Source organism: Podarcis liolepis (assembly GCF_965112155.1).
Source record: "Podarcis liolepis genome assembly, chromosome: 10".
NCBI lineage: Eukaryota > Metazoa > Chordata > Lepidosauria > Squamata > Lacertidae > Podarcis > Podarcis liolepis.
This window is the reverse complement of record NC_139562.1, coordinates 447,036-460,320: the sequence shown is the minus strand read 5'-3', so window position 1 is coordinate 460,320 and position 13,285 is coordinate 447,036. Positions and strand designations below refer to the sequence as shown.

General features: G+C 45.3%; 2 protein-coding genes across 4 annotated transcripts in view; one reads left to right on the top strand and one right to left on the bottom strand.

The window, feature by feature from the left end:
- The window catches only part of LOC310688154 (uncharacterized protein), a gene marked incomplete at its 3' end in the record, with an annotated part of 161,985 nt that overhangs the window by 53,897 nt on the left and 94,803 nt on the right, over positions 1-13,285 (bottom strand). The window lies entirely within an intron of this gene.
- Positions 1-13,285, top strand: part of LOC310686816 (uncharacterized protein) — an 82,808-nt gene that overhangs the window by 45,145 nt on the left and 24,378 nt on the right. For 2 of the 3 annotated variants that reach the window (XM_083461094.1, XM_083461095.1), the window contains exon 2: positions 3,336-7,076. The exons of the other annotated variant lie outside the window; for it this stretch is intronic. In XM_083461094.1, the coding sequence (XP_083317220.1) occupies positions 3,486-5,114 (1,629 nt within the window). In that variant the 5' untranslated portion in view covers positions 3,336-3,485 and the 3' untranslated portion in view covers positions 5,115-7,076. Of the gene's footprint in view, positions 1-3,335; positions 7,077-13,285 lie in introns of those variants that run through there. 3 annotated transcript variants of the gene reach the window in all.

The following is a 13,285-nucleotide window of genomic DNA, read 5'->3' as shown; positions in this document are numbered from 1 at the left end:
AACCATGACACTGGGAATGTTCAGGGATGCAGGAGAGGATATATTGTTAGATTATATCCTTTTCAACTTGTGTTAACAAGTTGTACAATTTAGCAGAGTAACATTCCCCCTTTTAAACTTACAGCGGATGCGTTTGCTCAGGCTCGCTAAAGCCTCTAAAATAAGTTTCCTTGGTAATTTCCCCTTTAGTCCCTCATAAAAAGATAAGACACGACACAGTCTTCTATAAAAGTATAAAAAGAGTTGACTCACACATTCTGTTCACAAATGGATCCCAGAAGGCAGACTTAAGTTACAAAAGTTACATACTCCTGGATACTATCCCATAAGGAGACAGCCCAAGAAAGCATCTTAGGCTAAGCAGATGTTGCTTCTTTGACGAATGTAGTCAGAGAGAGAGTGGCTGACCAGTCCTGCTCTTTTGTTACCTGGGCAGGTGAGGTCGCACCCACCTCTAGTCACATGCAGAAGAAGTCTGTCCCAGCCTAGGAGAAACCGGAAGTTCTGACTGGATGCTCCAGACATCCCCTTTTATTTCCACTCTAGGGATGTTGTACTTGACTGTTCTTGTGTTTCACATTCCACAGACACTTTAAAAGTCAGCCCCAACCATTTGAATTGTGCTCGGAAATGCGCTGGGAGCCAGGGAATATACTTTAGAAATAGTGTTATGTGGTCTTAGTGGCTGCTCCCAGTAACTAGTCTAGGTCCCCCATTCTGGATTAGTTGCAGTTTCAGAGTCACCTTCAAAGGTAGCCCCATGTAGAGCAGCTGGCAGTACTCCAAGCAGGAGATAACCAGAGCATGCACCACTCTGGCCAGACAGTCTGCAGGCTAGTTGGGCCTCATCCTGTGTACCAGATGGAGCTGCCAGACAGCTGCCCTGGACACAGAATTGATCTGTGCCTCCATGGACAGCTGGGAGTCCAAAATGACCCCTAGGTTGCACACCTGGTCCTTCAGGGGCAGAGTTATCCCATCAGGACCAGGAATGCCCCCATCCTCCCCCAGGGACAGTATTTCTGTCTTGTCAGGATTCAGCCTCAATGTGTTACCCGCCATCCATCCTCCAACCACCTACAGACAGCCACACATGGCATTCACCATCTTCACTAGTTCCAATTTAAAAGAGAGGAAGAACTGGGCATCATCCACATACTGGTGAACACCCAATCCAACCCCCCTGATGATCTCTCCCAGTGGCTGCATATAGATAGTAAAAAGCATAGGGGAGAGGATGGAGCCCTGGGGCAGCCCACAAGTAAGCATCCAGGGGTCTGAACACCACTCTCTGGACATGGCCCAGGAGGAAGGAGGGGAACCACTGCATAACAGGGCCCACAGCTCCCCTAGAGCTCCAGAAGGACACCATGGCCAAAGGTCTCCAAAGCCGCTAAGAGATCCAGCAGAACCAGGAAACAGCTTTCCTCTCAATATCTATCCCATTGGAGATAATCAGCCAGGGCAGTTCAAGTCCCATGATGAGGCCTGAATCCCCATTGGAAGGATCATGGCGGCAGGAGCTTTCCTGGTCCTGCACCCCCAAAAGCTTCCGCCACAATACTTTCTTTAGCTTTCAAGGAGCCACCGGATACATTGTGGTATTTTCTTCGAAAAACAAAAATTTTGAATACTTTTACAGTGCCGTATGATGTAAATATGGGATGCGGGTGGTGATGTGGGTTAAACCACAGAGCCTAGGACTTGCCAATCAGAAGGTCAGCGGTTCAAATCCTCGTGATGCGGTGAGCTCCCGCTGTTCGGTCCCTGCTCCTGCCCACCTAGCAGTTCAAAAGCACATCAAAGTGCAAGTAGATAAATAGGTACCTCTCCAGCAGGAAGGTAAACGGCGTTTCCATGCCCTGCTCTTGTTCGCCAGAAGCGGCTCAGTCATGCTGGCAAGATGACCTGGAAGCCGTACGCTGGCTCCCTCGGCCACTAAAGCGAGATGAGCCTGGCTTATATGGTCCCAAGGAAAGCAGAGCAGTATGTTTGGCACCAGCTTGGCTTCAGGAGTTGAATGAAGAAGATGCGAAGGACACCATCCAACCATCTTAGAGACTCCACTCTGGATTTGTGTAGGTTTTCCTCCATAGCCTTTTCTTCCCCTGAACATAGCTCAAGAGGCAGTGAAAGTTTAGGAGCAGAGTTTTCCTTCTCGATGGGCTTCCTTCCCCGGTTGACGATGCCATCGGCCCTTCACTTTCCTCTGCACCAGGGGTGGAATCTGTCTTCTGGACTGTGGGATTCACTGTTTTTCTCCTCCTCTCCATCCACCAGGGCCTGCCTTCACCTGCAGCAGAATTCCCTAATACACCAAGGATTTGAGACCCATCAACAATCCTCACCTGGTTTTGCCGGCCGGTTGAAGCGATTTCTGGGATTGTGGCCCTTGTTGCATGCTGACAGCTTCTGGAAGCCACAGGTGAGAGCTGAGTGCAGGATGGGGACTAATGGTGGATAAATTACCCCATAAGGTGCATGACATGACCCCCACCAAAGGTACCCAGATATTTGAGACAGATAAGGAATAAATTCATGTCTCTGGAAATATCACAACATCAGGCCATCAATAAATCAACACTACATATTCAAGGATGAAGGGATAAGTACAGTTATCCCTTTGCCTTGAATATCCAGCTTTGTCAGTGCCAGATTAGGGTAATCTTGTGTCAGAAGAGGGGCTTGAGATCAGGCAGCACATCATCATTATAAAGAACCATTGGGATTCCCATTTGCCATCTTCTTTCCTTCTGCTTCTCCTGCTCTCTCACTGCAATGCGAGGCATGTAGAGGGACGTCCATCTCTAAGAACAGGACCTTCCCTGAGCACCCATTCAGCTGATCCCAACACCAAACCTTGTCACTAATTCTCTGACTGACCCAGACCACAGTCCCTGGAAAAGATGTAGACCAGGGTCTCACATAATAGTCCACATGGACCTCTTGTGGCCAATGGGACTGTGCAGGTGATCCATAAACATCTAGAGGTGGATGGAGGATTATGATGCAGAGGATGGGGAATATCCAAAGGAACGATGGACCGGAGAAAGAGAGGGCCTGTTCATGGACAGAGAGCAGCTGCCTTTCCTGTGAGGAAACAATTGATTTGAAAAGGCTGTATTCCAAGATCATGCTGCTTTATTAACGATGATTGAGGAGTATGAAAGGTGGTGATGCATTACTATCATTTGATGACATTGCTTTTTCATTTCCAAAAAATTGGGAACATGGGTAGGACATGGGAGAATGTAGGAGATGTTGAAATAAGAGAAGGTGTAATGGCGCTTGATGTGTTCTCTTTCCCTTTGTTCTCTTTCTTGTAACCCAAACAGGATTTCCTTTCCTCCAACTCTGAAGAAGGTAATGGAGAAGACATTCAGAATTCCAAGGAATGGGGCACCTTTCGTTTCATTAGGAATAGAAATTAAAATGTGTGAAATGTGGGATATGCTTCATTGAATGAGCACACATAGCTCATATCAATGACTCCAAGAGGGGAGAAAACATTTAAAGGTATGGAGAGTGGGAAAAGTTTCACTGATAGTAGAACACTTAGAACACATCAGCAGACTCACATGGACAAGAAAGGATTCCAATGCAGGGAGTGTGAGAAGAACTTCAGTCTAAGAGGACTCCTCAATATACACCAGCGGACTCACACAGGGGAAAAACCATTTAAATGCATGGAGTGTGGAAAGAGCTTCAGTCAGAGTGGACACCGCAATATGCATAAACGGACTCGCACAGGGGAGACACCATTTAAATGTATGGAGTGCGGAAAGAGCTTTAGTGATAGTGGAAGCCTTAGAAGACATCAACGGATTCACACAGGGGAGAAACCATATAAATGTATGGAGTGTGGAAAGAGCTTCAGTCGGAGTGGACATTTAAGTTCACATCTACGGACTCACACAGGTGAAAAACCATATAAATGTATGGAGTGTGGAAAGAGCTTCAGTAAGAGTGGAAACCTCAGTAAACATCACCAGACTCACACAGGGGAGAAACCATATGAATGCATGGAGTGTGGGAAGAGCTTCAGTCAGAATGCAGACCTCAAATTACACCAGCGAACTCACACTGGTGAAAAACCATATAAATGTATGGAGTGTGGAAAGAGCTTCAGTCATAGTGGACACCGCAATATGCATCAACGGACTCACACAGGGGAGAAACCATTTAAATGTATGGAGTGTGGAAAGAGTTTTAGTGATAGTGGAAGCCTTAGAACACATCAACGGATTCACACAGGGGAGACACCATTTAAATGTATGGAGTGCGGAAAAAGCTTTAGTGATAGTGGAAGACTTAGAAGACATCAACGGATTCACACAGGGGAGAAACCATATAAATGTATGGAGTGTGGAAAGAGCTTCAGTCGGAGTGGACATTTAAGTTCACATCTACGGACTCACACGGGTGAAAAACCATATAAATGTATGGAGTGTGGAAAGAGCTTCAGTAAGAGTGGAAACCTCAGTAAACATCACCAGACTCACACAGGGGAGAAACCATATGAATGCAGGGAGTGTGGGAAGAGCTTCAGTCAGAATGCAGACCTTAAATTACACCAGCGAACTCACACTGGTGAAAAACCATATAAATGTATGGAGTGTGGAAAGAGCTTCAGTCAAAGTGGACACCGCAATATGCATCAACGGAGTCACACAGGGGAGACACCATTTAAATGTATGGAGTGCGGAAAGAGCTTTAGTGATAGTGGAAGCCTTAGAAGACATCAACGGATTCACACAGAGGAGAAACCATATAAATGTATGGAGTGTGGAAAGAGCTTCAGTCAGAGTGCACACCTTAGAAATCATCAACGGACTCACACAGGGGAGAAACCATTTAAATGCATGGAGTGTGGAAAGAGCTTTAGTAAAAATGGAGCACTTAGAATACATCAACGGACTCACACAGGGGAAAAACCATTTAAATGTATTGAGTGCGGAAAGAGCTTCAGTCAGAATGCAGACCTTAAAAAACATCAACGGATTCACACAGGGGAGAAACCATATAAATGCATGGAATGCGGAAAGAGCTTCAGTTACGATTCAGGCCTTAGAAGACATCAACTGACTCACACAGGCAGGGGGAAAACCATTTAAATGTATTGAGTGCGGAAAGAGCTTCAGTCAGAATGGAGACCTTAAAACACATCAATGGACACACACAGGGGAGAAACCATAAGAATGCATGGAATGCGGAAATCAATTCAGTTTCATTGCAACCCTCAGAAGATATCAACAGATTTACACAGGAGAGAAACCATATAAATGTATGGAGTGTGGAAAGAGCTTCAGTCAGAGTGGACACCTCAATATACATCAATGGGCTCACACAGGGGAGAAACCATATAAATGTGTGGAGTGTGGGAAGTGCTTCAGTTTCAATGCAATGCTTAGAAGACATCAACGGACTCACACAGGGGGGAAAACCATTTAAATGCATTGAGTGCGGAAAGAGCTTCAGTCAGAATGGAGACCTTAAATTACACCAGCGGACTCACATAGGGGAGAAACCATTTAAATGCATGAAGTGCGGAAAAAGCTTCAATCAAAGTGGAAATCTTAGAAAACATCAGCAGACACACAGGGAAGAAACCATTTAAATGTATGGCATGTGGAAGGAGCTTCAGTCAGAGTGGATCCCTTGATATACATCAACAAACTCACACAAAAGACAAACCACATAAACGTCAGGAAAGTATATTGAGGCTCTGTCCTTGTGGAAGTCCTACATCAACAGACTCGTGGCCAGGAAGAACTTTAACATTTGACACCCTACATACCATCAATAACTTTAAATGGAAGGATTGCAGAAAGTGCTTTAGCTATAATGTGATGTTTAAGAAATATCAGACATTCAAGTGGGAGAACCCATTTAGATGTATGGAGTGTGGGACATCTTCCTCTCAGAGTCCACTCTTCTTCACGGCAATGAACTCAGAGGAAATCTGTCTTCCTGCTTCAGGGCCAGCTGAGTCTGTTTCTCTTGTCATTTTCTTGTAGCTAGGTAATTCCTCTCTAATCTGCTCTGTGTCTGTGTCTCTCCCTCCTTCTGAGACCACTGGAAACGAAGGGGATGACTTTCCCCCCTCCAGCTCCTCTTCTGAGGAAAGCTGCTTGGCCTGAGAATGGATTCCCCCCTTAAGGTGGGGGACCTCAACGGAGTCCCTTCATTAGAAATGGACGGGACAGAAAGGGACAGAATATCTAGAAAAGGGAGACTACCACATACATTTTTTCAAATGGTGGACAGCTTAAACCTAAGGGATGCATGGAGAGAGAGAAATCCACTGGAGAAACAGTTCACACTCTTTTCAGAAGCCTAACAATCGTCAGGGAGAATTTATGCAATCTAGATCTCAAATAATTTAATAATAGAAATTTAAAAAAACAGAGATTCACCCAAGGACAATAACAGGTCATAATCCAGTGATATTAGAATTAGAAAATAAACAAAAGGTAATAAAAGATTGCGATTAAATGAGAATTTATTAAACGATGAAAATCTGGTGATTAAAGCACAAGAATTGTTGAAATAATTCTTTGAAATCAATAAATCACAAGACACTGATATAAGAATAATTTGGGGTGCCGGTAAAGCATTTCTTAGAGGCTTCTATATACAGCAAAATGCAGGGGGAAAGAGAGTTTATGAGAGGAACTTAGAGCAGTTAAGAGAAGAAATAGCGAGCAATGAAAAAATACTAGCGAAGGAACCAAAAAATAAAAAGGTAGCACCAAAAATCAAGTTATTACAAACACAATTCTCGTAGTTGTTAAGCATTGAAATCCAAAATAACATAAAATGGATGAAACAGAGATCCTTTGAATTTGCAAATAGGCCCAGCAAAATACTGGCATGGCAACTGAAGAAGAGACAGAAAGAGAGATTAATAGATAAAATCAAAGACGGCGAGAAAACAAGAAGAAATAAACAAGTGTTTTATCAACCACTTCAAAAATTTATGCAATATAGGCAAGAAAACAGAAGAAGATATAAAAAATTATCTGCAGGGGAAAGACTTACCCAGAGTGGGAATAGAAAAAAATGCATATCTAAATGCCCCAGTTTCTATGCTGGAAGTACAGCAGGCTATTTCCAAAGCGAAGTTGTGGAAGTCGCTGGGCCCGGATGCCCTTACCGCCTTGCATTAAAAAAAAAATGGAGGAAGTAGTGGCTACTCCGCTGAAAGTACTCATAAATAAAATAATGGCGGAAGGAAGAATCCCGGAGTCATGGCCATTAGCACATATAACAGTAAACCCTAAACAAGACAAGAACAAAGAGAATATAAATAATGATAGACCAATATCTTTACTTAATAATGACTACAAGATATATGCGGACATATTGGCCCAGAGATTAAAAACAGTGTTGAACGAAGTCATTAGCCAAGATCAGACAGGATTCTTACCGGGAAGGAAGATGAGCAATAATGTGAGACTTGTGATTGATGCTATTGAATATCTTGACTGGAACCCAGGGAAGAAGGCTGCATCTGTTTTTGTGGGTGCTGAGAAAGCCTTTGATAAGGTATCCTGGAGGTTTGTGGAGAAGATAATTGAAAAGATGGAAGTGGGAACAAGGATATCAACTGGATTAAGAGCAATTTATCAAGACCAAAAGGTAAATTTAATAATGAATGGGGAGATGACTGAATACTTTAAAATAGAAAGGGGGACAAGACAAGGGTGTCCCCTATCTCCCTTGTTATTTGTTTTAATATTGGAGGTACTAAATCAAGTTATCAGGTCAGAGGAGGAGATTAGAGGTATAACACTAGGAAGAGTCGAATATAGAATAAGAGCATTTGCCGATGATATGATTGTAAAGATAGAAGAACCAACAGGAAGTGTAAGCAAGTTGCTGAGAAAGATGGAGGAATTTAGCAAGGTGGCAGGATTTAGGAAAAAGAAAGAAAAAACTAAGGTGGTGGTTAAGAATATGGACAAACAGAGCAAAAAGAATTTGGAGCAATGAAAAATACCAATTTGTTTGAAGATAATTATAATAAGACCTGGAAAGAAGTTAAAAATCAATTAGAGATTTGGTAAAGGTTAGAGTTATCAATAAGGAGGTGAATTTTAGTGATTAAAATGAATATCCTGCCAAAGTTAATGTTTCTTTTTCAAATGCTAACGATAATAGGCAAAGTTGATTGCTTTGAGAAATGGAAAAAATGTTTTAAGATTTCGTTTACCAGAGGCTTTTTGTTAGGCCTAATATCTAATGACATCCCCAGAGAGAAGAAAAATGTATTCCTTTACGCAACTGCAGCGGCCAGAATACTGATCGCAAAGAATTGGAAGGGGGAGAAAACTCATCATTATTAGAATGGCAAAACAAACTGCGAGTTTGTAGAAATGGCAAAATTGACGGCACTTATTGGAGGCCACTCAAATCAGAGAATAATCAAGGAGTGGGATGGTGTGAAGGAATACATGAAAAATTTTTGTTCCGGAATTGAAATAGGAATAGATAATGGGTAAAACATGCAGGGGTAAGCAAGAAAAGAGCAATAGAATTAATTGAATAATTATTAAACTATAACAACACAACAAGATGGAAGAAGTAAAATACTGAGATCACACAGGGGTGAAGGGGAGTGGGGGCCCTGTTGGAATCTATAATATTATTTATAATATAATTTTTAAAACTGTGTTTCATTTACATATAGCAAAAGGAAGCCTAGAGTGATTATGTATATTTTAATTTAGGTAATCTATGTAATAGGCTTAGGGATGCGGGTGGCGCTGTGGGTTAAACCACAGAGTGTAGGACTTGCCAATCAGAAGGTCAGCGGTTCGAATCCCAGCGATGGGCTGAGCTCCCGTTTCTCGGTCCCTGCTCCTGCCAACCTAGCAGTTCGAAAGCACATCAAAGTGCAAGTAGATAAATAGGTACCACTCCAGCGGGAAGGTAAACGGCATTTCCGTGCGCTGCTCTGGTTCACCAGAAGCGGCTTAGTCATGCTGGCCACATGACCCGGAAGCTGTACGCCGGCTCCCTCGGCCAGTAAAGTGAGATGAGCGCCGCAACCCCAGAGTCAGTCACGACTGGACCTAATGGTCAGGGGTCCCTTTACCTTTACCTATGTAATAAGCTTATGTTAAAATACGAATATGGATTTTGAATTTGATGCTTGTACTTTGTTTCTTTTTGGGTTTGAAATTTAAAAAAGGAGAAAGGGGGGGGAGGCGAATATTCAGCTTCAGACCATTCCATGACAAAACACATTGCCCTGTGTCCTTCCAGCCTCTTTCCTCCCTTGCTCCCTTCTGCCGGTTTGTGTGCCTGACTTAGATATCCTGCATGCCGTATTTTTTTACTGCTGAAACTGGATTTGCTCTCAAGAGCTAATTTTTGTGCCTCACTGGGGACCCAGTGAGAACTGTATGCTTTCAAAGCTCAGTAAAGTATTACTGAAGAAGTCCTGCTGCCTCTGTGTGTGTTTTTGAGCTCAGCGTGGGACTGGCTCTACATGTGGCCCCTACCCTGCTGCTACTTGGCTCATGGCCTGGAGTTGCTCTACTCAAGCATGCATGATGGTGTGTCTGCGTGTGACTGTTGTTTTTTGCACTGTTATGGAAATGACAAGTGGGACCCACATCTTTAAAGTTGTTGCAATGTTACAAATCATCAAACCTTTATTGGCATCAGAATAAGAATAAGTAGGCCAGTGCGATCTCGTCGCCATTTCAACAGTACAGTCATTTGCCAAAGGGAAGAAGAGGCAATCTATTTCATCTCTCCAGCAAGGGCAGGATCCTGTAGCGTACTTTGGCGACAAAAAATCAAATAGAGGAACTTAGCTACTGTCTTGGGGAGCTCCTGGTCTCTCCCCTGTAATAAGAAGCGTACCACCTCCTCCTCTGGTTTCCAGGTTGGAATGCATAGGTGGTCTAAAAATTGTTGGCGGAGATCATCATAAATTTTACATTTAAGGGCCATGTGAGCTAGAGTTTCCACCAGGTGGGCATCGCATGGGCAGATCCTATCTCCTTCTGCCAAACCCACAAACCTGCCCCAAAGGAGGTTAGGAGGATTAGACTTGAACATAGGCAGAGAAAAAGCCCTTTTTTCTTGCGGGTTAAACAAAAATTGTAAATAATTAAGGTTAAATTCCTGCACCCTAGAGAGTCGAAAATAAAGAGGGGACCATGTTTTTTTCGCAGCTAAGATTAGTTCCTGAAGATCTATGTCCCACAGCCTAGTTTTTAACATGGCCTTGGCTACTGGGAAAGCCATGATGATAATGTTGCAAATATTATGCCTGAATGTATCCTTTCGACTTGACAGCTCGGGGAAGATACCTAGCTTTATAAATTTGTAGAAAATCCATACTTTAACTGACTCTCCTCATTCCAACGCCATTTTGATCCTTAGAGCAGTGTTTCCCAACCTTTTTTGGGCAAAGGCACACTTGTTTCATGAAAAAAATCTCGAGGCACACCACCATTACAGCCCCGTGATGTCAGCGCGCAGCGTCACGCCGGGAGGGACATGAATTGCTAGCAAATTACATAATCACCTCCTTGAGGGCTGGCTCATCTTCTTCGAAGGCAGAACCCCATTAATTAACAGGACAGACTCACACCATAGCCAAGACGAGGGGGGAAAACCTCAGTCATGCACAGTCATGCACATGTGGGGGCTAAATGAGGACAAAGACCGGGCAGAGAGCAGGGTTCAAATCACCCCACCTGGCCAGGACAATCCCTGGGTGCTCCCTTGGGCCACTCGCCTGACCCACTCGCAGCCCGGCGCAACAACACCGAAGTTTCCCCCCGGGCTCGGCTCGGGGAGCAGCGCTGCTCCCCCCCCGGCTCCCCTTCGCCCTCCCGGCTCTCTCTGCCGCCCACTGGGGACCCCCCTCACCTGCCAAGTCCGGAGCGCCGGTGGAAGTTGCATGCATGCATGCAGGGCGCCGCGTTGCCATTGCATTGCACTGCACTCCATGCAATGCCTGCTCGCATGCATTGCCTTGCACGCCCGCCAAGGTCCGATGCGTCCCCTCCGACGCGGATGCAGCATTGCAAAAATAAAAAAACCCCGACGCAGCCCTACCTGGGGGGCAGCCTCCGCCGCTCCGCCTCCGCGGGGATCCCCGGGCTCCATCCTGCCGCCCAATCTCCGCGGGGGCGCAGGCAGGCTGCGCGGGGTCTGCGCGGAAGAGCCCCTGCCCGCCCGGCCGCCACCGCTGCGCTCATTCCATGGCCGGGAGAAGAGCGCTTCAAACAAAATGCCCGGCCCGCCAGGCCACGCTGGGAAACGTAGTTCGCGCACCCCTTGCAGGCGCGGAGCCCAAGGGCGAGGGGACTACGGATCCCGGCAGCCCCCGCGCCGGGGACGGAGGGGGAGAGGCCGGGTGCAGGGATGGAGGGACGGGTGGGCGAGCGAGTGAGTGAGTGGCAGCCGTCAAGCCTTGGCCGAGAGCCAGGAAGGGCCTCCCCGGAGGAGGAGGAGGAGGAGGGAGGCGCAGAGCGGGAGGGAGGGAGGGAACCCCAGGGGTTATCTAGTGACGGCGCCCCAATCAAAAATTTGACTTTTTTTAAAAAAAAAAATCTTTCACATTTTTTAATTTTTCCCGCGGCACACCAGGCAACATCTCGCGGCACACTAGTGTGCCACGGAACAGTGGTTGGGAAACACTGCCTTAGAGAAAGGGGAATTTGGGCTCCACCTCCCTCCGTGAACCAAGAAGCAGAAAATCAGATCGGCAGTGTCAAGCGCTCGTCCTACACTCGAGTAGGATCCTGGTAGAGACACATGCCCGACTGGCATGTTCTCTCCCTCCTGGTCATTCGTTCGGGAGTTTCAAAAGCTTCACAGCAACTGATGCCAACAGACATCGGCACACTTAGGGATCTGCAGAGTGTTTGCAGTTTGCGCAACAGAGCTCAGCAACTCAGCATTTTGGCTAATCTACTTTATTTACATATAAACACACACGGAGCACTGCAACACGGCTCCCTCTCTCTCTAGCATCAGACAGCAAAGAGAGAGAACAAAGGACAATAGTCTCACTTCAGGAACATAGTCTCCATCACTTCCCACTGTGGAGTCAAAACATACACCATCATGTGATAGACAAAAATGCCATGACTGCAGTCACGGAGCTGGAATTCTAACAGGCAGCAGGAACAGGGCATCCCACCATAATCCCCCAAGCGTAAGAGCAGAGACACGGACCCCCATCCAGGGAGTGACCAGGGGAAACAATGGACATCTGCAGAGGCAGTTGAGCAAGCCAGGTGTTCTGAAAGCCCATCTCCAGACCAGTCCTGAGGGCAAGGAGATGTCAAGAGTTTTATTCTTCTTCAGGTGATGGGGAGTTAAGAGGTGTTGGGAAAGGGGCCTGATAAAGAGACCTAATGTTGGACTTGTGTCACCCTTGTAGACCCCTCCCCCTTTGTGACATGCTAGTGATGTAGTGATGATGTCTCAGTGATGCTGCTCCAAGTGTATTCTGGGATATTGTGGGAAGTTTTAAAAGAGGGGGGTCACCCCTTACTCGGGGTTCTTACTCCTGTGGGGACCTGTTGCACAACAATAAGGATCATGGTCTACTGACTGCTGTTTTGCTGGAGCTTCCTTCTTCTACTGACCACACGGACCTGCAGGGGACTTGCACCCCGACGAGCTCGGCTGTTGAGTTGTCTCTCACCCCAGAACTTTTCATTACCAATAATGATCTTTTAAAATGTTCATATTCTTTGTTGTCTGCCACACTCCAAAAAAATTCACCATCTTTTCTATCCCCAGCTCTGCTATCTGTCTCTACTCATTTTTCTTCTGTTGTCTCATATTTTTACCAACAATTTATTTCAATTTTTATTCAATTTAACGCCTGCGACTTGGCCAAATTGATTAATCTTGTTGAACACCGTTGGTATACTTTCCAGTGGGCTTCTACCATTATTACCAGGTTGTTTGCAAATGCCTTAAGTTCATCTGATCTTCATTCCACTGTAATAATAATAATAATAATAATAATAATAATAATAATAATAATTTGTATCCCACCCTCCCTGGCCAAAGCCGGGCTCAGAGCGGCTAACAACAGGTAAAAATAGCCCAGTGTACAGAAAATTGCACAGTCACTTAATTAAAATACATTCTAGACTCAATTCAGAATCAAATTAATGGCAACCATCGGGTTAGGGTTCTATGAAGATTACAGAAGGAGGGGGGGGGGTCGGACTGTGCTTTGGCGAAAGGCCAGGCAGAACAGCTCCGTCTTGCAGGCCCTGCCAAAAGATATATTGGT